The following is a 27,471-nucleotide window of genomic DNA, read 5'->3' on the forward strand; positions in this document are numbered from 1 at the left end:
TGTTTGCTTTTCTCACGTTTCCTCAGTGAATCATGGGAAGTGTGGTCAGCAAAGAGCTTTTAATGAGGTTAAGTCACTTTTTTTTTTTCGTCCCTCACTGTAAATGAAAACAGGAGCTCTACTCCTTGAGGAAATGCCATTGCAGGGTTATTTGTGCACCCTGTTCGGGGCTGAGATTAAGATTTCAGTTAAATATAACTAATCACTAAGGACAAAGTTGTTATTTCGTGTATAGTGTGTCCAATGGCTCTTGACAGGCCGCTCAAATCAAGACAGGCCATATTCTATGTTAGCACGAAGTGGTGAACAGACGTGTGTTTTCTGTCTTTTTTCAGCGCAGTCCGAGTCCGAGGGGGCAGAGCTCTGAATCTTTTTCGCCATGGCTGACGTGCTGGACAGCAGCGGCGGCGGGCCGGGAGCCGTCAAAGTAGCCAGCGTGGATTGGCAGAAACGCTGCATCGCTCTGGAGATGCAGCTGCTGAGGTTTCGGCTCCAGGCGGGCAAAATCCGCGAGCTGCTGGCAGAGAAGGTGAGAGAGAAAGGTCATCACTCATGCAGGTTTTTTATTTTTTTTGTTTTGGTTTTTTTTTTCTGATAAGGATTCGAGTCTTTCTGGGGCCAAGTCGCGGCGAGTCTTCACTTGGATCAGCCGGGCGTATTGCTGAATTCAAAGCTTCCTCTTCGCTGCCATGGTAGCAAACAACCAAATACACCCAAAGTGCCAAAAAAAGCCAGGGCGTGTTAGTCAAAGTGGCAGTTTTATCATAAAACACTTCAATGGATGGATTATGAGGCTCGGGAACGGACAGAAAATGAGAGCTAACTGGATTTGGAGAGTAAGACTTTGCCCCGCTTTGTTCAGCTCGAGCTACAGCGCATGTCACATGTTTGAGCCGATGATGTGGCCTGGCTCTGATTTGGCATACATAATGTAAAACGAACCGAACATGTGGCTGTTTAAACTTGTCGTGCCACTTTCATCTCGAGAATGCCACAAGATATCCCGGCCAGACACTGTGCAGATCTGCCCCGTCATCTCCTCCTCCTTCCTCCTCCTCTGCTTCTTCTTCTTCTTCTTCTTCTTCTTCTTCTGGCAGTGTTTTTAAGTGTTTTTCGCAGCATGAGGAGACAATTAAAGCACGTGAATCACACAGGTGCAGATGATTGTGTGTTTATGTGTGCGCATAAAGACAGATGAGATTACTCCGTTTATTTGGTAAACACTCGGGTCCACTCACTCTGTGTCATCAGAGGTTGGCTACGGTCGCGGCCAAGATGAATATTTAACATTTAACTCATCACTTCTGGTGCTTCCCCTCCTCTAGTTTTGGAAATAACCGCCGGCCGCCCGGGCCAAATGCTTGTAAAGTTGTGGCTGTTGTAAAAGCCCGACTACCAGACACTTTGGAAAGTAATCAACTGTCGTAAGGAAGATTCAACTCGCAAGATTTTTTGGTTGAAAGAGTTGGAAGTGTTTGGAGTGAGTGTAGCAGCAGAAAAACTGAACTTTTTCTGCAGTTTTTCAGCATATTTCTTTTGTATTTTCGCGAGTGTCCGCTCTTTATTGACTCAGATGGCTTGGAGCTGAGCGCCGCAGTCGTACTCTGCCTGTATCATCTCTCCGTTGGCGGTTCATCCAGTCAGCGAGCAGGATGTTTACGGCCCAAACGTGACCCTGCGCCTGATAAGAGCAGGACGGCTCCCCGCTGTGTCCTCTGTCAGGTTCTGTCAGACCTCCAGCTCGTCTGTGAAATCACACACACACTATGAAAGAGTCATTAAAAAGAGGTTCCTCCACTACAGGGATCTTGAAGAAGGATCTACACCGACCAAAGAGTAAAAGTTCACAAGTTATGAAAGGCAAAATATGTTGTTATTGTTTATTATATTGTCTATAATCCAATCCACCTAATTCCTTGCCTCTATGAGTAATGAAAGGTGGAGCGAATGTAAACACGGTGTTGGTTTTTAGTCTTTTTTATTTCTAATATGAAATAATGCCAGCCTTATTTCTCAACCGCCAATGAAAAATTAGCTGCGACTTGCTTTGCCTTATGAAAAAAACGCACACGCGAGCACGCTGTTAGCTCCCCCAATTTGTAATATTCATTTCAGTGTGACGCCAAGAGTGGAGGGGAGTTTAAACTTTTTTTTTTTCTTTCTGAAAACGGACTAATTACTGTCCTCTCTCATAAAAGAAAAAACACAAAGTTAATACCCGGCACACACAGTATTTATTGTTCTCTTTGGCTACGATGCAAAGTTGAAAACAAGCTAATTAATCTCTAACTTTTTTCTCTCGCTCCTCTAATAAACACACACATGCGCACACACTCTGACACACACACACACACACAGGGTTTAAGTGGAGGCCCGTGCTGCTGAGTGTGTTTTTCTGGGGGGGGGTGGGAGGGCGCTGAGTGACTACCATTCCGTCATGTTATTGCTGTTTGGAAAGTCTGCTTCACGCTCTTCATCTCCTCTCTTGCCAAGTTAGGAGTGTTTTACACATTGACCCACTTTGGTATGGAAAAACATGAACAAAAAAAAAGTTGACGTGGTTGCCTGTGACATGGCATTTATCCCCAGAGGTTGACTGTGAGTGAGGGAGGAAGAAGAAGAGAGCAGGAGATGCACCATTTGCCTTGTGAGGAGTGTAACAGGATGAGGACTCCATCTGAGAGAGGGTTTTTCTTTCTTTTTTTTGTTTTTACTGTGGATTAGGAAAGTGCAATCGACAGCTGTCAGCTGGTGGCCTATAAAAACAGAAAACCTCTCCAGGCGGAAAGAGACTAGAAATTAGACTGGTGCTGATTCTGGTGACACAACTTTATAATTAGAAAAGAAACTCCAGATTTAAGTTACTGAAGCCTTTTTTTTTTAACGTCTGTTGGCAAAATAAATCAGAAATCTTAACTTTTCCAGTTCCAGTCTGGTTCAGAGTTGAGACTTGCTCAACATTAGAAGGTCTGCTCTGTAGCCTTGAGTGCTTTATTGGACTGAAACCAGCAAGGTTCTGACCCCGCTGTTTCTTCATCAGGCGAACGGCTAACGTGAGCAAATCACGGTCGAACTAATTGCAAAAAGACAAGAGATCGCGAAGCAGCGGCCCTGAGGGAAGGATTATGCTAAGAAGTAGTTCGCATGACGTGTTGGAAATCAGATGTGTTTACAGTTTGTCCAAATAGCTGCATTAGAGCGCGGAGCAAAGAAGCTGGCTGTCTTAGAAAGGGAGGAGACGTGATAGTCACAGTGTTGCAGAAGCTTGAGAGAGAAATTCAAACCCCCTGGCTCCTTATCATCTCTGAACAGTTCTGGAAAAGTTGCAATAAAATGGGTTCCGACGCAGCCGTCTCCCAAATCTGACGCTGGAAAGGTCGTTTTTCTGCAGCTGTCTTTCGAGCGGTTACGAAGAAGCACCCTGGCGTCCAATAAATAAAGACATAAAAGTAGCCTGCGAAACAGTGTCGAGGAAGATGATCCAGAAAGTTTTTTTAGTTGTTTTTTTTTTTTTGAGTGTTAAATGTATTTGCGAGGCTTTCCAAGAATACTGATACGCTTCAATCTGAGGAATATTAAATTGGGTGGTATTCCCCCACTTCAAGGTTTCCTTTCATTACGCGGATAATCTAATACCGGTCAAATTAGATTAATCTCCTTCCATAAGCCTCACGTGGCCTCGGGGGAGCCGAGTGCTGGTACTTTTACACGCAGTATCAGTCAGCGAGGACGACTGCAGAGGGGTCATGAGGTTCATCTGCGTGCATAAACATTTATTTTCATGAGAGGATTTGTTTGAATCAGCTCTTTCTAATAGCTCGACCGCCTCGGCCTGTTATTCATGCTAAGGTTGGTTTGCTTTTTTTTTGTGTAGCCTGTGTTTTTTAACCCTGTGAGGGGTTGATTAAGAGCTGGCAATCCTGTGGGGTTTTAATAGCTCTGTCTTGTCTTGTATCAGCATTTTTACTCTTTCTCTACCAGTGCCTCATTTCTCTTTCCCCTGCGTTTTTTTGTGCAGGCGTTTTAACATTCAATCATTTATCTGCGGTCACTGCTAACCATCAGCGGGGCAGAAGGGTTAATGATTAAAGTCCAGGGGCAGGTGGAGCACTCTTCGATGACTAGACCCGTTTTACTCTCACATTTTCAGACCCTGGTCACATAAACGGTGTGAAATAAAGAGGAGAAAAAGGGGAGGAGAAATGTGGACAGGATCTAATCCATAGGATCAGATCTCAGTCAGTTAGTGTCTGACAGCAACAGTAAACAGATATTTAGCTGTGACAGATCTTCTAGCTGTCTGTGAAGCAGATGATCTGGTGTCTGTAACCTCCTCCCGTCTTATCTCCAGCAACTTGGATATTATCTGTCCCTCTGGAATCCACGCTAAGGCAGAGGGGGCTGACACCACAAGACTGTTCTGCAAAAGTCTAGAGTTCCGTAGTAGAGTCAAGAATAAGGCTGGCGATGGTCTAACTGTCCTTCTTTTAGTCAATACATCTCATGAAAAGACCAAAACCATCAGCACGTCTCACTGTTTTCAACCAAATCTGTGACACTTAGATTTTGTGGCTCTATCCTCTCCTAAAACAGCCGGACTGGAGTTCTTAGTAAAAGCTACTCAAACAAGAGAGCATTGATTGGGTCTGTTTTTAGCTGTGGAAACGGTGCAGGAGGATATGTCTGTGGGATTGATTGCAAACAAACAGGATCCACCTTCATGGTAACGAATGAACATGTTACTAAGTGAAGCCGGCACAGAGTAATAATCTATACGAGCTTCTTCCTGCCCAGACAATACTTGTTAGTTTCATGCGATCATGACGCTAATCCTCAAAGTTTGGTGATATATACAACACAAACTACTACAACCTTTTAAGAAACACGACTCCCACCTCATCCATTTTCAGCCTCCTCAGCAGAAGAAAACAAGCGTCTTGCTCGGCGGCCTGACAGATGCTGGATTGCATGCATAGCTGCCTCATGCTTGCTCAGCGACTCAGGCCTCAACAGTTGAGGTCTCTGCTGCGACTAATCAGACAGAGACAGACAGAGAGATAAACTGACAGCACTACCTGACACAGTTGTCACCCATATCTGATGGCCTTAAGGTTACAGAAGCCAATTTGTTACCATCAGGTCGCTCGGGAGTGGTTTGAGTTGGGACCCGACAGGCAGAGATATCCGACAGTGATTTGAAAACCTGTGGATACTTGTACACAAGAATTTACCTTCTCTCCAATTGACACAGCTGTAACCTGAACACAGCGTGTTGAGATTGAGTTTCTTCATTGAAAGGAGTCTGAAGCGAGTTTAAAAAAAGGAGCGGAGACGTCTAAACGGGTCACTAAAATAAATAAATGAATAAATGGCGAAAAAGTTAGGAATGTTGGATACAGTTTTGCTAAATAGAGAAATATCTTAAAATGAAATGGTAAACTGGAAGCGTACTAATGGAGTAATGGTAAAACAGCTAAAAGTAACAGATGGTTTGAAGAGTTACCCAAAAGTAATGGATAAGATTTTGGAGAAATTGGGAAAATACACTGGCTAAAAGAGTTAGGTACATGGTTGAGTTGCTAAAAAGTACTTAAACTGTTGTAACCTCGAGCGTCTGCCACCTGTAGTACAAATGCAAGCTTGACCGAACCAACCAGAGGGCAGCTAAGCTCTATAAAAACATAAACAAGTCACAATTGTATGAAAAACCATAAGTTACACCGTTTAATAACATCCATTAAAAATCGACCCGAACATGGCGGGTTTTGTTGGTGAAGGCGTTCTCGAGGACGTCTGCGAGCGCCGTGTTAGTGCGCATTCATATAACGCTCGAGAACCACTCGTGTGATTGTGACCTCTCTCTACCCAGCTGCCAACAAAGATCCCCTTAGGAAGCCTCTTATGCACCATTAGTCATGCTAAAGCTGTTCTCCGCACAAACTCTATCAGAAGCTTCACACTCACACTGCCAGCTCTCATTCACAGCCACGACTCAAGGTCCAACCAGCTCCACCTCCTGACCTCTAACTTGTTCTCAAACTGGATGCAGCAGCTTTCTGATTGCTTTTTATCGCATCTGGCCAACATTATGACTTTAAGGGTTCCTTCTATTCACCTTAAGTGCCACGTTGCCTCTCCTATTTTGTTTGTTTGAATTGAGGACAGGGTGCTGTTTGCTCTTTGGCTCGAGTGCTGCGAAGCCTTTGACTCACGATGGAGGCTATTGACCTCGAGGTGAAGAGTCACCCGACCGCTAACCATCAGCGTTCGCTCTGGCTTTAGCAAGCATTAATATGGCTTGCGAGGAAGCGCTCGAATGTCGTGAGTGGCGGATTCTGGGAGTCAAGGGGGGCCCCGCCTTGCGGAGGCGTCGAGAAGGGGAGAAAGAAAGAAAGCAAAGGGAAGAGAAACAAAGATGACGGGAGGAATTCAAATGCATCTCTCGAGCAGTGTGAATCCATTAGCGTGTTTGTTCTCCTTTCACCTGGGTCACTGAACTCACAAGGAGAGGGGAGTCCTGTGTTGAACTTGCGTGTGTGTGCAAGCATTCAGAGGGTATTTTGTGCATGCTCTCGTGTCTGCGTGGCTCGCCGAAGGGAGAGGGCACTTGCAGATGTGTGCACACTGGCGGGATGGAGAGTGTTTGCCTTTGAAAGCACGAGTATGCGTGCTTGCACAAAGGGTGACGCAAGCCTGTGCACACACACGGTGGCATTCTTCCATCACACCGTTGTCTGACCGGCGGTATCGGTGTGGAAGATGTTCGGCCGCCTCTGAGGGCCTCTCTGCTGGTCCTACAGTGCGCGTATGTCCCTCCGCTTGAAGTGGCATCTTTGTAAAACAGGAAGTCATTTCATTTCACTGAAGATTATCTCTTCTTTTGCTCCTTTCTGGCATTTTGTTTTTCTTTCTTCGGCACTTGATAAGAGGTGTTCTCCTGACACTCTGGTTCCATTAAAGCCTCTCGCTACATTCATCTTTTTAAATGTCTTCCCTGTGGCTGAAGTGATAGTGAAGGATTAAGCATGTCGGCTTCAATATGTAGGTATGTGTTCAGGGTTATGAGATGTGTCTTGCCACAACCTGTTGTTCTGGGGCTGTAGGTTTTTGTTTTGTTTCTTTTAATAAAACGTAAAATTCTTGAGAACCGGCTGACCCTGTGTTTTTCAGAGTGACTTCAACCTCTTGTCCCTTCTAATTCCAGATGCAGGAGCTGGAGCAGAGGGTGACGGAGGCTGACCAGCGGGCTGAAAGTGCAGAGAAACAGGTAGAGAGGCGGTTCACATCCTCTTGGCCACAGATTCTCAAATGTTAAAGGATATTTCCACTTTTTTACAGGGTATAAAGCTCTAAAAGCTCTAGAAAACTGAAAAAAGTGGACTGTAAAATCTAAGATTCTGTCCTTTAAGTTCTCAAGATCAAGAACTGTATGAAATCCCATGCTCAACGTTGAGCATAAATCCTAAAATTGGGATCCATAAAGTGTTGGACTGGTAACCACAAAGTAGCAGTTAACCTTTGAAGGGACTGAACAAAAGGAGAGTGCGGTTGGAGGATGAGAAACCTCACACTGTACATGACACATACTCTGCCTCTCTTGCCTTTGTGTTAAATCTCAGATTTGCTGTCATTACTGGCTGCTCCAGGTGTTTCTGTAGGTGGTAATTTAACAGTGCCCTTTCTTTAAAAACAAGAAATACCTAAGGGCTTAGAGAACCTTTTTCTCGTCATCGTTGTGCAAAAAAAAAAAGTATCCTCTGTGTTTTCCTCTCGGCTTTGTCTGGTGCCCATCAAAGCTAAACGAACCATGCAAATTTGAGCCGTCTTTCGGCCGTGCCTCTGCATTCACCACTCTAATTATGCATTGCAGATCCATGTCATGGAAGAAAAGCTCAAGTCTGCGAACATACAAACCAGCGAGTCGGAGAGCTCGCTATACAGAAAGTATCAAGACCTGACCGGTCAGGTTCAAGAGAAAGATGCTGCCATAAAGAGATTAGAGACGCAGCTGGAAAAACAGGTATGGACGGAGCCATCAGATAAAGAAAATAATCCACTTTATGTTCATAGAAATGTAGTTTGGAATAATCCACAACCTCTGTTTCCTCTTTGATTGCAGATCTTAGTCAGAGCCCAGGAGGCGAAGATTATCGAGGAGAAGGCCGCCAAGATTAAAGACTGGGTCACCTTTAAGCTCAGAGAGGTACGCTCACACATGTAGAGGAACAAAGACTGAAGGAAGAGCCTCTGGGAGACATTATGTGTGGCAACAAGAGATGCTTGTGATTAAAGGTGTATTATGTTCAACAGTCAGGAGGATTTAAACATACTTTTTTTAAATAAAGGAAGACTAATGTGTCTCAGTAATCCGGCAGTTTGAAGAGACATGACGTTTCCTTCCTCTTTCCACCATAACTGTGTTTGGTTGCTTTTGTTGCAGATGGAGCAGGAGAACCAACAGCTGAAACTGGCCAATCTGAATCAGACGGAACAGATAATGTTGCTGCAGGACAAACTACAAGGTGAATTCACACAACTGTGCCGCCAAGAGAAGTGGCGGTGTGCTCGACATCAACATAAACAAAGCAATGCCGTCTCTCAGCTTGCTTATGAAAATGAACTTTGACAGTCGATAACTGAACGTAGTTTTGCTTGGTGTCCTTCCAACTCCTATATTTATATTGAATTAAATATAGATTCATAAATAAATAAGTTATTCTTTTATATATTAAAAAATGCAATTTAATGGAAGCAAACCACAACGAATCACATAAAGACAAACATTAATGCATTTTATTAAGGTCCTTGTACGAAGCACTCGTTAATAGTTAGTAAGGCACTTGTAAGTCCTTATAAGATGTTTATTAACACGAATAAGACTATATAAGTGTTAATAATAGAATAATGAACATGTTTATGGTTCCATTATAAGATATTTATAGGCTCTTAATATTTTATTTACTGTATTGACTTGCAAACACATTTATGGATTTAAACTCACTTACCTACTTGGCCTTTGTTACTGTCAGCCATTGTTTAACACTGTTTTGTTAACAGTGGTAGAGTAAAATGTCATTTAGACATGTGGTGAACTGGTGTGTCTATCAGAATATATTCTCAGAGCTCCAGTGGGAAGCAGTTTAAGTGACGGGTGTTGTCTTTTCCTCTCCAGCTCTCTTAGAGAAACCTGGATCCCCTGGATCCCCTGCCACCTCCCCTGTAATGGATACCCACCTGGTGCCCAGCAGTCCGCTGTTTCCTCCCAGCTGCCCCGGCACGCCACCTGCCCAAGATGACAGCTGGAGACAGGCTGGTCCCCGTAGTGCCGCCGCTAATATGAAGACATCACCAGCAGGTGTGCTGCCCTTGATCCATATTATCTTTGGGATGGGTGGCAGGAAGCTTTTGATGCAGCGTCTCTTTTAATTCAGGACTGGTCGATCACCAAAATCCTGTTGTTGGCTATCATCCCTAAAAACACAATACTTCTAAGTCTTCAAGCTGCCTGCAGACTTTTAAACCTACTTCTCCACTGTTGACCCATCTGTTCTAAATGCTCCTGTTCTGGTTCCTCCACGACCTCTGTGTATTTCTTTAACATAAGTTCCTCCGTGGTATGTAGGCCTTCTCAGATGTTATCAATCTGTCTCCTCAGATGTGAAAAGGACCCCTGAACATTCCAGTAAGGGGATTTGCCTCGGAGACCTTGTGGCCCACGATGCTCTCTCTCAGGGTTGGAGCAGGGAGGGTCCCGGCAGCCCTGTTTCCATTAGTGGACCAGAGCTCCCAGTGGGCCCAGAGGGTCCTGCAGGGGGCTCCGACAGAGACAACTCTTCCGATGAGCTCAACAGCAAGTTCCGCTCCCAGTGCCTTCACTCGTCCTCTTCGTCTTCATCCTCATCCTCGGCCTACGAGATGGCCCATGGACCAAGCTCCCCAGAGTCCATCATCAGATTGACACCCAAAAGCCCGCTCCTGTCGCGCTCCCCCTCTACCAACAACCCCTTCCCCAATCCCCCAGTTCACCAGTCAGGGACCAGCATGACGTTACCCAAAGTACGGACTCCGCTCACCCCCAGAGACAGCATCCAGCTGGTCAAGAAGCACTACAGCCAGCCGCAGCCCAGCCTGGACAGACTCCACCACCTCAACGTCAACATAGACATCATGACGCCGTCTTCCACTTCCTCCACCCTCAAGAGCACAGGCACTGCCAGCTTGGCCTTCTCGCAGGTGGTGGAAGAAACAGACATCGACGACGGGCTCCCTGACAGCATGGACGGGGTGGTGGAGGGGTCGGGATCAGAGGCGCCGTCCCGGGATGGAGTCTCCTTTGTAGGACTCGCGGAAGAGCTGGAGCGGCTGGATCCAGAGGTGCTAAAGCCGCCAACGCCTCCGTTGCACCGCTTCCCTTCATGGGTATGAAAGACCATAATCTGCATGCTTCCACTTCTTATGCAATTATATCTGTTATCTTTTTATTTCAGACACTGCCCAAGTCGCAGCACTCTATTTGAGATTGATGGAGTAGTTTGACACTTTGGGAAAAACACTCATTTGCTTTCTTGCCGAGAACAAGACAATTATACTGATGCTAAGCAAAGCTAAATGGCTGCTGGCTTTATATTTATCGTACAGATATGAGTGTGGTATCAGTCTTCTCATGTAACTCATTTTCTGCAGGAGAGTCGAATCTACGCTGTGGCAAAGTCAGGAATGAGAGTGTCGGAGGCCGGTCCTGGAGCCAGGGGCCCCGGACGAGGTGAGTCCCCCGCAGCCAGAATCAAGACAATCTCTTTTCTGCTTCGGCAGTCTTCAACCCTGTGTGTGTGTGTGTGTGTGTGTGTGTGTGTGTGTGTGTGTGTGTGTGTGTGTGTGTGTGTGTGTGTGTGTGTCATGAGCCCGGGTGGTGCAGGAGACGAGTCAGTGCTGTGAAATGATATGTCATTCAGCTGACGCTAAAGCCGCTGTGGAGGCGTGTGGTTGGTTTGGATCTGTCATTGCCGCTTTTTGATGTAACTTCCTCTGGCCCGAGGCTCCACACACCTGCACAGGTGTGGGCTCCTCTTCGGGAAGGCTGTTCAGATCCCCGCCTCCCCTTTTTTTTTTTTTTTTTTTATGAAAGAGTTGAGGAAAAGCCTAGGCGGAGGGAGGTTTAGAGGAGCTGAGGGAGATGCTGCTTTTTAATCAGCTGCGATGAAAGGAGGTGGTCCAGGTGTAATTACTGCTATGCTCTCTCTCCCGACATCGTCCATTTTGTCAGGATGCAGACAGTTAAGTTTGACAGTGCTCTCTGACTGCTGAGCATCCTGACTGCCAGGTACACGGAGCTGACTGCCAAGCGGCTGTTGTGGATTAAGTCGTGCTTGCTCAACTTATTCAGCTTCCTCTCATGTTTGTGCCTTAAGGTGAATCTGTGCTTGGATCATTTTGATCTCTGGCAAAAAATTAATACCATGGAACAGTTGTATTTTGTTTTGGTTCAAGGTTGTTTAGCTTTTGTTGAGGAGCATGTAGTCCTGATAAACTTGTTAAAACAAGGCACCTTTTTGTTTTTTTGGCCCCGGCTTTGTTTATTGATCTCCAGAATTGAAAAAGAAACATGTGTACGGAACCTTTTTGTCCTAGAAGTAGTTTGTCTTGGTGTTGTTTGACCTGTACAAGAAGAAATAATACGAGAAATAACAAAACAAGAGCTAATAATAATAATAATAATCATTTTTACCAATTAAAACATATAGGGGCATTATTTAAGATGTTTTGTTGAAGTTTTCTCACTCCAGACTGCTAGCTGCATGGCTAACTGAGCTAGCAACCGTATCTAATGGCAGTTACAGCTAGCAGCAGTTAGCGGTTACTCTGGTGATATGCAGCTGCCCCCTTTTGGTATGGAGTATGAATTTGACAGGTGGCTAAATCTTACATATTGCAACTTTAAATATATTTTCAGCTTATGGTGGTGAATGCTACAGTAGCTAACCTATATATGTATATATGTATATATATATATATATATATATATATATATATATATATATATATATATATATATATATATATATATATGTATATAAAAATATATATATATATATATATATATACATATATATATATATAGCTGTGTAGGCTAAGGGACATGCCAGAGGTAGTTACAGACTTAATGATGCTTCTCTTCTTGTGTTTCTGCTACACCATGTTTCCCGTTGTATCATGTTAAGCTACAAATGTGGCACTATTCGTAATTAGCATGCTACTGTATGTACATAAAAATACATGTAAAATCTGATGAATTCCTAATGTTCCCCAGTGTCCAACTTACCCCAGTATCCGGCGGCGGGTCCGTTCAGCCAGTTGATCTACAAGAATATCAACGTTCCAGTCTACACCACACTGAAAGGGGTGAGTGAAATGTTATTTCATGATTATTAAAGGGTTTACATTGCAGCTGGATCCGTGCTTAGCAGCTCCTTCAGACTAGTTTTCATCTGTGCAGAAATGTCATCACAGTGGGTGCTGTTTCACCTTACAGTACTCTGTCACCTGTTACAGAAAGCCACTCAGATCAGCAGCGTACCTCTGCCTGATGATGACTCGGGTTCAGAGGACGACAGCAGCTCCCTGGCCAGTTTACGGACCTCCATCCTGTGTCCAGACAGGAAGAGCAGCGTCCCCGGGAGCCCACGCGCCGTCAAGAGAGGTGAGGACGGCAGATTACAGTGAACCATGCACCATCATGTCAGGAGCGAGGAAAAGGCTCTTTGTGGATTGGTGTATAGTTGTCCATGTGTAAAATCTACCTTCAACTAAAACAAAAAAGATAAACATGCATGTTTTTCTCCCCTCTGCTACTTCTATTGTACCTTTTCCTGTTTTCCAAGGTGTATCCATGTCCTCCATCAGCTCGGAGAGTGATTATGCCATTCCTCCTGACGCCTACTCTCTGGACAGCGACTACTCTGAACCGGAGCATAAAGTCCAGCGTACCTCCTCCTACTCCTGCGAGAGCACTGGGCCTGTGAGTGGAGTCCTGCTTTCCACCTTATTCTACTGTCAAGACACAACTCGAATACAGTATGACCAGTTAGTGGTGTTTTAAAGGACTCCTGCGTTGTTTGTGTCTGCAGGAGATGCTGGAGAAGTCTGGGTACCTGCTGAAGATGGGCAGTCAGGTGAAAGCCTGGAAACGTCGCTGGTTCATCCTGAGGAATGGAGAGATCCTCTACTACAAATCTCCCGTGAGTGCATCTCGCCGTGCGCCAGCCTGTCTGCTTCCTTCTAAGGTTTTGATATCTGCGGGGAAAAACATTGCAGGAATATTTCAAAATCTTCCATGTTCACGTGCGAGACAGCTGCAGTTGAAGGCATAAGCAGTTGTCAGTGTAAATTAAAAAAACATTTACACAACATGAGCACTGCGGCTACATAGCTCTGTGATGGAGCTTGTAATTATGATTTTGGACAGAAATGACGATTCTTGTGTGTGTGTGTGTGTGTGTGTGTGTTCAGAGTGACGTGATCAGGAAACCTCAGGGTCAGATCGAGCTGAACTCGTCCTGCCGGATAGTTCGTGGAGAAGGAGCGCAGACGTTTCAAGTAAGTGGAAACGATAGATCAATTTGAATAAATCTACATTTCAAAGGACTGTGGCATGAACGAAAAGAAGGACAATTTAGACACAGTTCTTAGAGGGCAGATGCAGCCACACACATATAAAGCGCAGCATCACAGAAGAGGTTTAATGCTGCATACCAGAGAAGCGGCTTAAAGTGACATCAGGTATAGTATTGGCCCTGGAATGTTTTCCTGGCTTCTTTGCAAGCTGATTCTGATCTTGTCTGATGCGATGATGCTATCTCAGCCCACTTGGCTCAGCATTTTTCCCATATTTTTCCCCTTTTCGTCTAATCAGTTGATTACAGAGAAGAAGACCTTCTATCTGACCGCCGATTCACCCAACATCCTGGAGGAGTGGATCAGGGTTCTGCAGAACATACTCAAAGTCCAGGCCAGCGGCCCAGTTACGGTTGAGACCTCCGCCAAGCCCACCGTGAGAGGCTGGCTCACAAAGGTGAGGAGATAGAAGTCATGTTATCTTACTTGGAGTGCATGAGATGAGATAAATATTCTCTAATGTCTTTAAACTTGATATGAACTACTGCTAGGAGATGATTATATTCCATAGGTACTCATATATATATGTATATATATATGTATATATATATATATATATATATATATATATATATATATATATATATATATATATATATATATAGTTATATATTCCTCTGCCAGCTGTTTCACCATGTTAACAATCTTTATGCTAAGCTAAGCTAAGCTAAGCTAATGGCTGCTCTCCATAGACATTAAAGTGGTATTAATACCTTTATCAATCTCTTAGCAAGACATTTCTGTATAATGTAAAATATTAATAGCTACTATTGAATTATCAAAAAACAAAAAAGCCTCCTGCTTTATTAACTATCTTATCTTTTTTCCTTAAAAAAACTACTAACTTACTACTTAAGTTGATTAAAAGATTATCAGTGTTGATTTTTTCTGCTGATTGACTAATTGAAAAGTTCTGATAGCATCTGACATCGCACAAATTCAGACGTGTAGAGCTGATGAAACTTTTGTATATACCTTTTGTTGGTATTGACTGACCTAATGTAGTCTATTTTATTAGGATTTTACCTGGCTTGGCATTCTTGGTGAATAATTAAGATTTATTTATTACTAATTCCTAATTCCCTACCCCACTTCCATTGCGTATTCACAAGAGGTAAAAGTTAACCGGGCTGTCTCTGTGAAGAGGATGCCAGAAATAACTCATTTTCCGGCTGAACGTGCTCTTTCAGACGGATATAGCAGCGTCTGTCACCGGGGTGGGGAAGGTTTAGACTGAGCACGTTTGGACACGGCTATACGGCCCGAGCTGCTGGAATGCTTGAGATGTCTTCCTCCCCTCCTCCCTCCCTCCTTTTTTTTTTTTTTTTTTTTTGCGCCTGTCTGTTGGTGAAGACACTCACACATCTGACGGGTGTCTGTGACGGGTCTCTGACAGATGACTGACAGCCTCAAGCTGAGTTGATGGAGCCCACGTCCTCTCATCGTCCTGAGAGCTGTCTTTGATCTCCGGGTTATGACATGATCTCAGGGGCTATTCTGCTTCTCGGCGCAGTTTAACCCCCGGCGACCCCCCCCCCCCCCCGCCTCTGAGGGATGCACAGCTGGCTTCGTGTTGACGCCATCCCCCAGTGACATCATTGCTCCATTCAAATTCCCAAACTCTCTGAGAGAAGTCCGTTGCAGAATGTGTTGTGCAATTATCACGTGCAGCTGCATTCCTGGGTAAAGTGAAGCTGAATGCAGGAATCGCAGCGGCTCAGATGCCACTTTGCCTTGAAAACCAAAAAAAAAAATTGAATTCCCTGACGTTGCTCTTTCAGATGATTTCGCACAACCCGCCTCCACACTCCTGGGACATCTGCTGGTCAGATGTAGAAATTCCCTGACAAACATCTGTCAAGCTTTATGAAAACCTCTTTGGTCTGAGTTTCAAAGAATACAGAAAAAAAAATGTACAGTCTTTTATTTGTTTTGAACGGCCACATAGTCCCGACACTTCTACTCATACTTTTCTTCTTGTTTCAGGTCAAACACGGACACTCGAAGCTGGTGTGGTGTTCTTTGGTCGGAAAAGTCTTCTACTACTATCGCAATCAGGAAGACAAGGTTAGGAAAACTAGCCCGTCTTTTTAGTTTTTTCTCCTCGTCTGCTTTTAATTTAGCCTTTTGTTGGCGATTATTAACACCTGCCTCAAAAAAAGGTTTGGCTTTTTACTGGTTGTTTTAATCTGTACTAAATAACAGGCCTTTGACAAGTAGGTGCTTACAAGTGTTGTTTAGAAAGAAGAAAGAAGAAGGAAAAAGGTGTAATTACGCCAATACAGTATGTTTGTTTGAAGATAAGAATTCTGCATGAAAATGCCCACAAACAGCTGGAGCTCTACTGAGTTGTGTATCCACATTATCCCAAATGTTTTCAACAATGTTGAGTGTTCATTCATTTGGACATTTGTGTTTATTCCAGTTACTAATTTGCCCAAAACAGCCAGATTACTTAAATTACCTGTAAACTATCGTGCGATGGTCCTGTGTGTCTTTGTGTTTGAATTCAGGTCAGTCCCTAAACTCAGAACTCACCAAAGTCTCTTGTTCCCTTTCTTCTTTTCCCTTTTCTGTAATGTTACATTCATGAAGTAACGTACATTTCCCGTCCAGCTCCATTTGACGGTCAACTTTACAGAACATAAACACCCGACAGTGGTGGTCACCTCCGCGTGTCACTGCTGCTGATAAAAAAAAAGTTACGATAAATCCAGTTTTTAATCCCAGGAGTTAAAAAAGTAATCTCTGAGCTCTCCTGGATAAGAGCGGAGGGTCTGGCTCTTCATCCGTCTCTCTCCTCCAGAGCTGACATCTGAACATCTTTCATATGGTTTTGAAAGAGAGACATCTAGCTGCAGAAATTACATATTGTGCATTGGATTTAAACACACTTCAATCTATCTGTGTGGAGCTTATAATAGCTACCACTATTTCCCTTTGTTTGATTCATTTTTTACTGACTTCCTTTTTTCGTCATAGTTGCCTCTGGGGCAGCTGCAGATGCGGGAGGCCTCGGTACAGGAAGTGGATCGCTCCTGTGATTCAGACGAGGACTACGAGACAGGCAGTCGAGGTTTCCTCTCCTCCCACTGCACCTTGGTGGTCCAGCCGAGAGACCAGAGTCCTACATACCTGCTCATCGGCACCAAGCAGGAGAAGGTACTGGAACAGGCGATATCTTTTCTAAAACTGTAATTCAAACCATTTTTTTCATCCATTCATTTCTGTTCGTACATTGATGAGTATGCTTTTTGTCTACACAGGACACATGGTTGTATCACCTGAAGGTGGCAGCGGGCAGCAGCGCCACCCTCAAAGTGGGCACGGAGTACGAGCAGCTCATCGGTAAACTCCTCGATGCCGAAGGAGATCCAGGTGAGAAATCCCTGTCCCACAGCCAAGAAGCATCACTAGGAGCTCTAACAGTCATCTATCTTTTGTTTCTTTGTAATCTTCCTTTGCATGCACGACATGTGGAGAAAAGTGTACTTCACTGCACATTTTCCAGCTTTCAAATATGCCGCAAATGTTCAAAAACGTTTGCCAGGTGGCAAAGAAGCACGTAGATGATCCCTTCTCCAGATGTACACAATGTATAACCTCTTTAATCCAGCGTCCATATGTTGGAGGGGAAGAATCTTTGCATTTACATAAGATGAGCAAAAAGAAACACAGATGAGATTTTCCACACTGTATTCTCTCTTGTCAACACTGGAGAGGCAGTATATATAAAACACTTGGACACAACAGTAGATGTATAATCGTCTGAAAGGCTTCGGGCTTCATTTGCGCAGCAGCATTCTACGTGCTATTTTGATCCACACTGCAGACTGTGTTTACGACCAGAGCACCGTGTGTGAATTCGTGTCAGCTGTTGAGTCACTACAACTTTGAAACTCAACCCTTTATGTTTGTCTGTGCGCACACGTGTTTGCGTGGGTTTGTGTGTGTGTGTGTCATTTTCCAGAATGCGCCCTGTGGAAGAGCGAGGCCTTGAGCGTCTGTAAGGAGGGTCTGCGCTCGCCTCTCACCACACTGCCCTCTGAAGCGCTGCAGACCGAGGCTCTCAAGCTTTTCAAGGTCGGTCCCTCCACCTCTCACCCCTCTCGCTCCGTCTCTTTTGTTCTGTTCCACTTCCTCTTTGCGCCTCTTACTTTCATCTCCTCTTTACTTTTCTGTCTGGTGCTCACTGTGAGGGTCTGTTCAAGGCATCATCCATCCTACTCCAGTTTGTCCAGACCATAGCCCCCCATTATCCCCTCCTACTCTTGGATGCACTCCGTGGCCCTCCTCTCCTCTTCCCTCCTCGCCTCTGAACCAGATCAAAGGCTCGGGGACGAGGGCCCCAGCTCATTAAAAGTGTGGAAGAGAGATAATGGCCTTGATTATCTGCTCTGATTGAGGCTAACCGTTCCTCGGGTTTACAGCCAGCGTGAAAGGAGCCCCTTTAAAGAAGAGACATGGGAGGTCAGGGCCTTCAGAGAGCGGCAGCAATGGATATGGAAGCCACAGGACGAGGGAGGAGACGCGGGATCAGACCAGAGTGGCGACCTTGTAGGAAGACAGCAGATCCTTTTCCTCTCTTTTCAACTCTGCGGCCCTCGGCGCGACCGCCCGCCCGCCCAGCAGCCCCCCCTCCCCATGCCCGACTCATGCTTCACAGCCCCATCCACCGCAGTCACCACACTGCAGGACTGAAGGTTGAATGGATCGGCTCTCTTTGACCAGCCAGCCTTGAAAAACAGTCCCAAATGCACACAAAGGGAGCCGAGTGAATGGAAGTGACACACTTTTCAAGCTCTACTTCATGCCTTTGAAGTTTATTAATGAATCTGACAAGACTGATGAGAACAGTTAGATTGGCTCTTTGTCTTCAGCTGCCCCGGCGGACGAGAGCGGAGATTACCTCGAAAAACAATGTCATACACATTCGGACTCAACCTCATGACGTCCTCGTTTGTTGTGTTTTGAATTTCTTCCGTCCTCACCTGGAGTTTTATCGATTGAACTGTTTCAAGATCTAATCTAAATGTGGAGTCTCTGGCGTGTGTGTGTGTGTGTGTGTTTGCCTCCACCTGCTGGCAGTGCAGTTGAATTAAGAAGTCGTTTCCTTCCTCCGTCAGTCTTGTCAGCTCTTCATCAACGTGCTGGTCGAGTCTCCGTCTGTCGACTACCACACCTCGCTGGCCCAAACTGCTCTGCAAGTGTGCCTGACCCACCCGGAGCTGCAGAACGAGATGTACTGTCAGCTCATCAAGCAGACCAACCGGCGGACGCCACACAACTACTCCCTCACACAGGTCAGCCCGGCGCATACTGACGACGAAACAAATGCACGAGTGGCAAAAGTGGATATATTTGTTTTAAGTTTCCTCCTTTCACCTCTTCTTCCTCCTGTAGTGCTGGCAGCTGTTGTCTCTGTGCGTGGCTCTGTTCCTCCCTCAACAACATTTCCTTTGGTACCTCAGACAGTACCTGCAACGCAACGCCGACCCAAGGTGAGAAAGCAAGGTGGCAGAAAAACATCAGTGTCAGCTTTGAGTCCATTTGTTTACATCTCTGTCTCCTATTTTTCCACACAGGAGTGAGGTGGGGAAGTACGCTGTGTACTGTCAGAGGTCCGTGGAGCGAACGCTGCAGAACGGAGAGCGGGAGGCCAAGCCTTCACGTATGGAGATCGTCTCCATCCTGCTGAGGAACCCCTACCACCACTCACTGCCATTCAGCATCCCAGTTCACTTCATGAACAACACCTACCAGGTAAAACATGGTGATAGTGCAAGACACTCTCGCTCAAGCTGGGTCTGTCTTTATAACCTTGCCCTATTTATATCTATATTTAAAAGACGCCAATACACTGTCCCCTCTTAAGAGGCCAATCACCAAATAGAACTGTTTTACAACCCATTCATCCTTAGCAGCAGATTTTTCTCAGTGGGGCGCAGTTTTACACCTTAGAAACTGAGCTGCCTCCAGGTAGAGGAAGCACAGGCTGCATCAGTTTATCCATTTTGATGTGAGGACACGTTGATGTCGCCACCTAGAGGCAAATTGAGCAATAGCTGCTACAGTATTTAACATTTCCTCGATCCTTACTTGAACTTGAGGTTGTTCTGGACCGCAGTCTTGCAGGCCCTCCCAAAGCTCTTTTATTGTGCTTCTGCAAGCTGAGAAGTCTTCACGTCAAGTCTTTTTACAGGCAGACCAGCTTTCTTACTGGGTTAGATGTTGCGCTGATGCATCACGCCATCAGTGGAGTTTCATATGGGAGTAAAGACAGATTAAAATCAGTGTTTCGCTCCCAAGTTTAATATTTTGTTTTCTGATTCACCATCGACTTAAAAATCAGTGTTAGAGAGAGGTTACCATAGGTCTGAACTGCAAAACGAACCTAAACAGCTTCCTTATTATTCGAAAAATATTTTCCCCCTTTTTTTTTTAGTTTATTTTTTAGGCTATGGATACAAGAAGCAAGAAGGAAGGTGGGAGGGACTAAGGTGCAAGGAAAAGACGCAAGTGAGAGAAAGGCAGATGCAGATCAAGGAAATTGGGATGTACCAAATGCCACCTTTACCTGTCACCAGCTCTAATTTGCTCGCGCTGTTACTTTCCTTGCTAATCAGTGGCACAGTTGGGACTAGAACTGAAGGTCAAGCACTGCAGGATCTAAAGCCACTGATCTAGCACCTAAATAACCCAAATAACATCAGCTGTGTCTTTTTTTCATCAGCGAGAATGACATGTGTTTCCCTTGTTTTCCCACGTAGGTGGTGGGTTTCGACGGCTCCACCACAGTGGAAGAGTTCCTGAATACGCTGAACCAAAGGATCTGCGTGAGGAAGCCTCAGCTGTCTGGGTTTGCTCTTTTTACTGACGATCCGTCAGGCAAAGACCTGGAGCACTGCCTGCAGCCGTCTGCCAAGGTACGAGTGTGGATGGAAGAAGCCCTCTACACACCGCCGAGGCTGTTGCGGCGCATTTATTCAAATTTGTCTCATGTTACCTAATATCTGAAAAGGTCAGTTGTGGGTAGTGGAGGGCTATTTTGACAAATTAAGGCTGTCCAAACCAAAGCCATCCCCTGTAATTTAATTCCACTCAATCATGATAAAAGAGGCGCTTTCACTTAATTTTCATTTTGGTTACTGAAACAGTTCCATCCAAGACATCAAACTCTGTCAGTCTGCAGTACATTTTCTGCCTCTTCCACCTTCGGACAAGAAATAAAAGTAAAAGCTTCCACGTGTCTGACTGGAGACTGACTCCTATCCATTTTTGCTAGATCTGTGATGTCATTTCTAAGTGGGAACAGGCCCTTAAAGAGCTGCATCCTGGGAAAAATGAGGGGACACGGATCGTCCGCCTGACATACAAGAACAGGTAGGAGCTCTTGTGTCACGTCTGGGCCTGACACAAACACATACACACACATATCACCTCACAGTCTTTAGTGATGTTGTCATAAACATTTGTCTGAAGAAAAGAAAAGGCCTTTTGAAATAAAACAACCGCACAATAAAAGATGGTGATGTGATACGTGTTTTTCTTCTATTCTTCGAAGTGAAGTGAAGTCTACATAATTCCAGGAAAACAAGCTTCATGACACCCTTTTCTTCATTTCTGCACGCACAGGTTGTGTTTCAGATCTCAGGTGAAAGGCGAGACGGAGCGTGAGCGCCTCCTGCTGGCGTACCAGGTGAATGATGAGGTTCAGCAAGGCCACTTCCCTGTGAACAAAGAGCTGGCTCTTGAGGTGGCTGCCCTCATGGCACAGGTGGGTAAAGACTGAAATCCAACTTCTTGGACTAAGAAGACTGTTTTCTCCTTTTTTTAAAAAAAAAGTCTCTATTATTTTGTTTTTCTTCTCCCAGGTTGAACACGGTGATTTGGAGCGACCGGCTGCCTCGTCTCCTACCGGCTCTCCTCAGCCTAAAGCTCAGCTGATCCTCCTGCAGGCCTTAGAGCGCTTCTACCCCAAACGCTACAAACACGACTGCAGCTCAGAGCAGCTCAGGTAACACAAACACCACTCTTACACCAAAGTCACCATGTATAGACAGGGTTTCTAAACTCTGGTAATCCTGCTGAAAGTTGTCAGTTGACTTCGTACTTCATCAGACTACATCCAGAAGATGTTCAAACTTGTCTTTCAAAGTCTTAATAGATAACATCTTAAATTAGTTACATCATTTGTTCTGTGGCTGATGATCGAAGTTGCGAAAGAGTGAAATATCTCGCTTCTTTCTGTTCTCTGTTAAGAGTATCCCAATCAGGGAGGTGGCAAGGCTCAGGTATTAGTGACATGGAAGCTGCTAACAACTTTTTTAATAGCCTTTACTCCAGTCTCTCTTTCAAACTCTGCGCTACCTGAGCAACATTGGAATGCTGCCTCATCTGCCAGACATGACGTAGCATCATGCCTTTCAAGGGGCAAAAAAATAGCTTTGTATTCATGTCATTTGACGCAGAAATGAATGTACACATTCACATTGCCAGATGTTAGCAGATATTAGTGGGAATGAAAAATGCCAGAGAAACCTCAACATCAGAACTTTATGTCCTATTTGGCAATACCTCCTTGCAACAAAAACAGTCTGACAAACACAGCAGTGGCACTTTGTCACAAACGAATCAATGAAATTGATCCATGTCAGGCAAGGCCAGATCAGACAGAACACAGCAGGATGTTCTCACTGTGCTTGTTTCTCGTTTGTGGCTGCGAACTTTAACCTACGTTCCTGTGATCCTTTCAGAGATCTTACTGAGCGTCTGGCCACTAAGTGGTCTATGCTACGTGGGTGCAGTGCATCCGAGTGTGTGAGAATATACCTGACCGTGGCTCGGAAATGGCCCCTGTTCGGAGCCAAACTCTTCAGTGCCAAGGTAAGAGATCAGCTTTGAGTCTGTTATATCCAGTGTTATTCACGGCAAGCATGCTCTCCTGACACAAATCACCGCTTTCAAAAAATCTACTGTTCATTTGGCTTGCACACACACAGCCATCCATCCCACTTTCATGCACAGAGTGGACCAGTTTGAGCCTGCGAAGAAGACCCAGACAGGAAGCTGTAATGATTACTAGGATGAGTTACTCCTGTAACACGACCTGTCTTTGTTTTCCCCGTCCACAGCCTGTCCCGCCCTCTCCTGTTGAGCAGAGCCAGGTGTGGCTGGCAGTCAATGAAGATGGACTGTGTGTGTTGGACTACACAATGGTGAGTGAAGAGTAAATACCTCCATCAACACTCCATCTCTGTCGTTTCATGACACAAATAAAACGAGAATGGTGTCAAGTTTAATCAGAACATTTAAGGACTTCAGAAAATGTGTCTCTCTTTCATCATTTCATAGCTCCTAAGATTCCTTGTAACAACTGCAGTGCTCGGCTGGCTCGGCCGCAGCAGAGATTTGTCGACCGACTGGTCTGGAATGACTTTTACTCTGTGGTGTTTCCAAAAACCCAGAAATCCACAGGAAAATAAAATGGCAAGCCTCCGATTTGACATTCTTGACCCCGACAGACAGCGGATCCGACATGTAAATGATGTTAGCTCTGTAATTTTCAGCAGCCTGTGTTGACCCACTTCATTCCTGGTCTGTTGGGCAGCGTCGCTCGTGCGCTTTCAGAAAGTCGGGATGGAAAAACAAAGTGAAAAATAACAAGAAGTTGCTGGAAATCATGTCACGCTCCTTCACACTCAATTTACCCCTTCAGAAAAGAAAGAAACCCAAATGACTTCCCAAATGAATTCCATGCTCTATTTCGGGATCCGCAATAAAAATCAGAACGTGCCCCCTGTTTATGTCCGATTCACTGCACGTTTCACACTGGCAATGCTTTTTTTTTTTTTTTTTTCAGCACACGCTGGTCACGTACTCCTACCAGTCTGTGATTACCTTCGGCGGCTGCCGCGATGATTTCATGGTGGTCACGAGCCAGCAGAAGGAGCCCGGAGTCGGGAAGAAGAGTGTAGAGAAGCTGGTCTTTGCGATGGCTAAACCAAAGGTAGGCTTTAACGAGTACATCTGCACAAATGTTCAGTCTGAGTGATTGCCAAGTTTTTGCTTTGCATCCACATGTGAGGTTGTCACTTGGATCTAGACTAATTGAGAGAGTTCGTGAAACTTAGTCAGTATGCTAGCGGAGAAGTCTAAACAGTTGGCTAGAAGTGAATGGATATCTATTTCTAACCCCTGATCTGAACCATCAGCAGCTGAGGCGTGTAGTCGTTTATTAGAAGGAGTACTCAAGGTGTTGTAGGAAAGGAGCTAAGAGAGGAAACAGAGAACCCTGACTTACTCCATAGTCACCTGTCTTTACACACAAGTGAAAGCTAATGGAGAAAACAGGTTGTTTCTCTTATTTTATGTGCAAAACCTCAACGGAGCTTTAACGCGGACTCATATTACTGACTGGAGTGAAGCTTTTGAGAGGTAACTTCATTCTCGTCGCAGATCAGTCAGGCTTCTCGGGTTTTCACATCTTCTTGTGAGCCACTGTGGGCCCCCAGCTCCCCAGAATCAAATGAAACGCGACCGCATCATCATGTTAAAGCCATTAATCCCGCTCCGGTCTCACCTGTTTTCGTCTCAGATACTGGAGCTGACTCTGCTCATGGCCAGCTACATGAACCACTGGAACCCCAGCCTCCCGCCGGCCTCGCACCAGCCGCTTGGCCACTGGGACGTCGACGGGCGGCACTTCCCCGCAATGACCTACACCACCAAGGGCCCCACACTACTGTGAAAGGACAACAAAGACTGTTTGACTACAGGGAGGCTTGATGACAACAGCTACCTTTAGTCTGGAGTGCGTTGGGTTGCATGTATTACAGAACAGGTACTAGGAGATTATTTTTTCAAGTGTGTTTTTTTTTTTTTTTAAAGAAGATTTAGATCTAGAAACGTCAGGATTGGCCATCTTAGACTATTTATTTCTACAACAAAATGGTATTTCGACCGTTTTATTTAGATGTAAGGTTTTCCTCTAATGCCTTGTTAAAATGAGACGTTTCGCAAACACAGCAGTGATCCGAGGACCTGTCTCATTTCCACAGACTTTTGGCTTAATGTTTTTCCAGTCGTTCAGGCGTCAAGGCTCTTTTTCTCCCATAAAAACACAAAAGCCGTTGCCTTCTGAGAGCTGCGGTGTCTGGAATACAGTGGTGCGTGTCGCTGAATGATCATCTATACTTGACAATAAAATGTAGCTTGAATCAATTTATGAGGTACGCGCGATCTGATATCGATGTGTTGGTGTTACTCCTGCATCATCATAGTTAATGTTGCTCTGACCAATCATGTCAAAGCTTTGCAACCTGGGGAAAAAAGACCGTAAAAATACACACAGGAGAAGTGATCCTTTCTAACATGTGTGCAATGATGTGAAAAGGTCTATTATATCCAAACCATGTTTCCTAAACCTAACCGATCATTTTTGGTACCTAAACCTAACAAAGGCATCAACAGAAAAACTGAAAAGAAAAAGAAAATAACCTCAACAGATTGCTCCAAATCCGGTGTTGGATCTGTCTCATATGTTTTAATAAAGGTCCTGGAACAACATTAATGGTGATGTGAAAAACACCAACACGGTCATATCAGATACACCCATGAGGTGCCGTGCAATTAGAAAGGGAACGATATGGCGTGTGAGACTTCAGTTTCATAGTTGTTAGTATCTTAATTTGATATTCTCAGTATAATATTTCTCAAATTTAGATCTGAAAGGAACACATATTGTCATTGTAGATTAATTTGATGATCAAATTCTCAAATAATTGCCCATTAAATGTCAGAAAACAGAAGCAAATGTCTGTCACGAGTTTCCCGATTCCAAGTTGACACAAAGTCGAAAGGCAATATCTTTTAATATGTTTATTAATATTCACATTTGGGTTGCTGCAACCACTGAATATTTGTTTTAAAATGACTTAAACGATGAACTGAGTATGAAACATGAAACTAATAAATTACTCATCTATACGTTTCAACTCTACTGCAGCAAAATTAGGTTTTCCTTGTAAAACTATGGGTAGGACTGCTATTCACAAAGAAATGAAGGTCATATTTAAGGAACCTTTTTATAATCCCTTTCTACTGGTGCCTTAATATTTAGCTTAACGAATGCCAAATTAAAGTGTTATGTTACCGAGGTAAATGATAAGAGGGATGGGGTCTGCATCTGTGCAAGTTTTTAGCAGTGCAACATGTTTATATGTTCATTATTCTGATGGTCCTCCGTACAATATGTCTCAGATCTTTAAGACATACAGCACATTCGCAATCAGGTCACAAAGCGTTTTAATAATTAACAAACAAACGGAGGTGAAAAAAAAAGAGCTGCGAAATATTTTTTAATGACTTGAACTGTCTTGGATCAAACCACTGTCTTGCTCATGTCCATATTAGTTATTTATTTTATGTCCAACAGTTTTTTTTTGTTTTAATTTTCTATTCATACACTACCTTTAGTAATGTTCTCCACGACATTTATTTTGAAAGACTTAGTTTGCTTTTTTTTTTTCGTAGTAGAGTAATTTAAGAGCAGAGTATGTTCGGATGCTGTATCTGTACTAGAGTGTGTTTGAAAGAGGGCGTCGTTACGTTGCCTTGTGTCGTATGTGTGTGTGGTGATGAAATAAATGGTACGATCCTGTGTTCCCGTGTGTTTCCTCGTGACTTATATCAATCCTTTTTGCCATTGACACATTGATAGGCAACTAAAAAATCACCTGGAGATTGGGCTTCACTTGATATATGGATGAAATAACACCATACAGGGGAGAGTACACACACAGTAACTTATACCCTCATACTGTATATTAAAAATAGGCATCTAGTATTAGTTTTTGTGCTTTTTATAGTAGATTATAGCATGTTATTCACATGAAAATCCAGATGATTTTACTGTTATGTCTCTTTATTCATTAGAACAGACTTCTCTGTGATTATATAAGTGTAGCAATCTTTTTACTGTACTTCAAAACTTGAAAGTACCGATGTTATGTCTGTTCTCGAATGCATCAGTGAGATGTTTTGGCCTGTTCTCTGCACAAACTTTCATTGACACTTTCTGCCGCTCAGGGTTCGCCCAACGGTAACAAACTTCGACATTTGAGTCGAAGCGCCTTGTAGAAAAAAAGTTCAACAAACTGTTTTTCTAAAAAAAAAAAACGTCCTCTCTCATTCGACAAATCCATAAAGTATACACTTAGGCTGTGTGCTGGTCGTACACAGCCTGCCCAGTCTACATGTTTCGCTGGAGTCGAGGTTGTACGAGTGGAAGCTGTTCTGCTTTTTCTCATCCAAGGGGGTCAAAGTGGTAATGGCGTTCTTCTGCCAAATATATGCTGTAAATCCCACATTTTTATGGCTGGTCTGAAGCCCTTGTTGTTCCCACAGCTGCTCTTACACAGAACGAGAATGCTCGTTATAAGGCTCACTGCTGAATTTCTGCATGCCTTCATTGCTCATCAAAAAAGAAAATAACTTGTCTAATTTTTCCGCGGTGCAAAGCAGCTCGGGCCGCGTGCTTTACAAGAGTTTAAATCAAACTGCATTTAAAGTAAAAGATTCCAGTGTTGTTGGATGGATGGAGGTTTTGTTTCCCTCACTGTAAACCCCTGAATAGCATTTTTTTACTGGGCGACTGTGTCATTACGAATGTTAATATGAATTATGAAAGAAGCAGGATTCAATAAAATAACACACAGCCAGAATATAAACGGATGTATGTGCAAAGTGTAAAGCTTATTTTTAAATCATAAGGAGCCTTGTGTTATTTCACATGAGCAT

At 44.2% G+C, this 27,471-nt stretch overlaps 1 protein-coding gene across 1 annotated transcript; it reads left to right on the top strand.

Annotated features, from left to right (window-relative positions):
- The first annotated feature begins 360 nt into the window (after window positions 1–360).
- On the top strand, window positions 361–26,334 carry plekhh1 (pleckstrin homology domain containing, family H (with MyTH4 domain) member 1). Its single transcript, XM_030392341.1, has 29 exons — window positions 361–529; window positions 7,205–7,267; window positions 7,871–8,020; window positions 8,120–8,203; window positions 8,441–8,522; window positions 9,173–9,355; window positions 9,656–10,419; window positions 10,684–10,762; window positions 12,308–12,399; window positions 12,550–12,697; window positions 12,879–13,015; window positions 13,125–13,235; window positions 13,507–13,593; window positions 13,910–14,068; window positions 15,658–15,738; window positions 16,654–16,833; window positions 16,938–17,049; window positions 17,642–17,754; window positions 18,798–18,974; window positions 19,075–19,172; window positions 19,257–19,434; window positions 20,442–20,597; window positions 20,957–21,054; window positions 21,307–21,448; window positions 21,546–21,688; window positions 22,428–22,557; window positions 22,806–22,889; window positions 23,534–23,680; window positions 24,269–26,334. The coding sequence occupies exons 1-29, from the start codon at window positions 380–382 to the stop codon at window positions 24,419–24,421; spliced, it is 4,281 nt and encodes a 1,426-aa protein (XP_030248201.1). The 5' UTR covers window positions 361–379; the 3' UTR covers window positions 24,422–26,334.
- Window positions 26,335–27,471: the final 1,137 nt, after the last annotated feature.

This window comes from Sparus aurata, chromosome 16 (genome assembly GCF_900880675.1).
Source record: "Sparus aurata chromosome 16, fSpaAur1.1, whole genome shotgun sequence".
Classification (NCBI taxonomy): domain Eukaryota; kingdom Metazoa; phylum Chordata; class Actinopteri; order Spariformes; family Sparidae; genus Sparus; species Sparus aurata.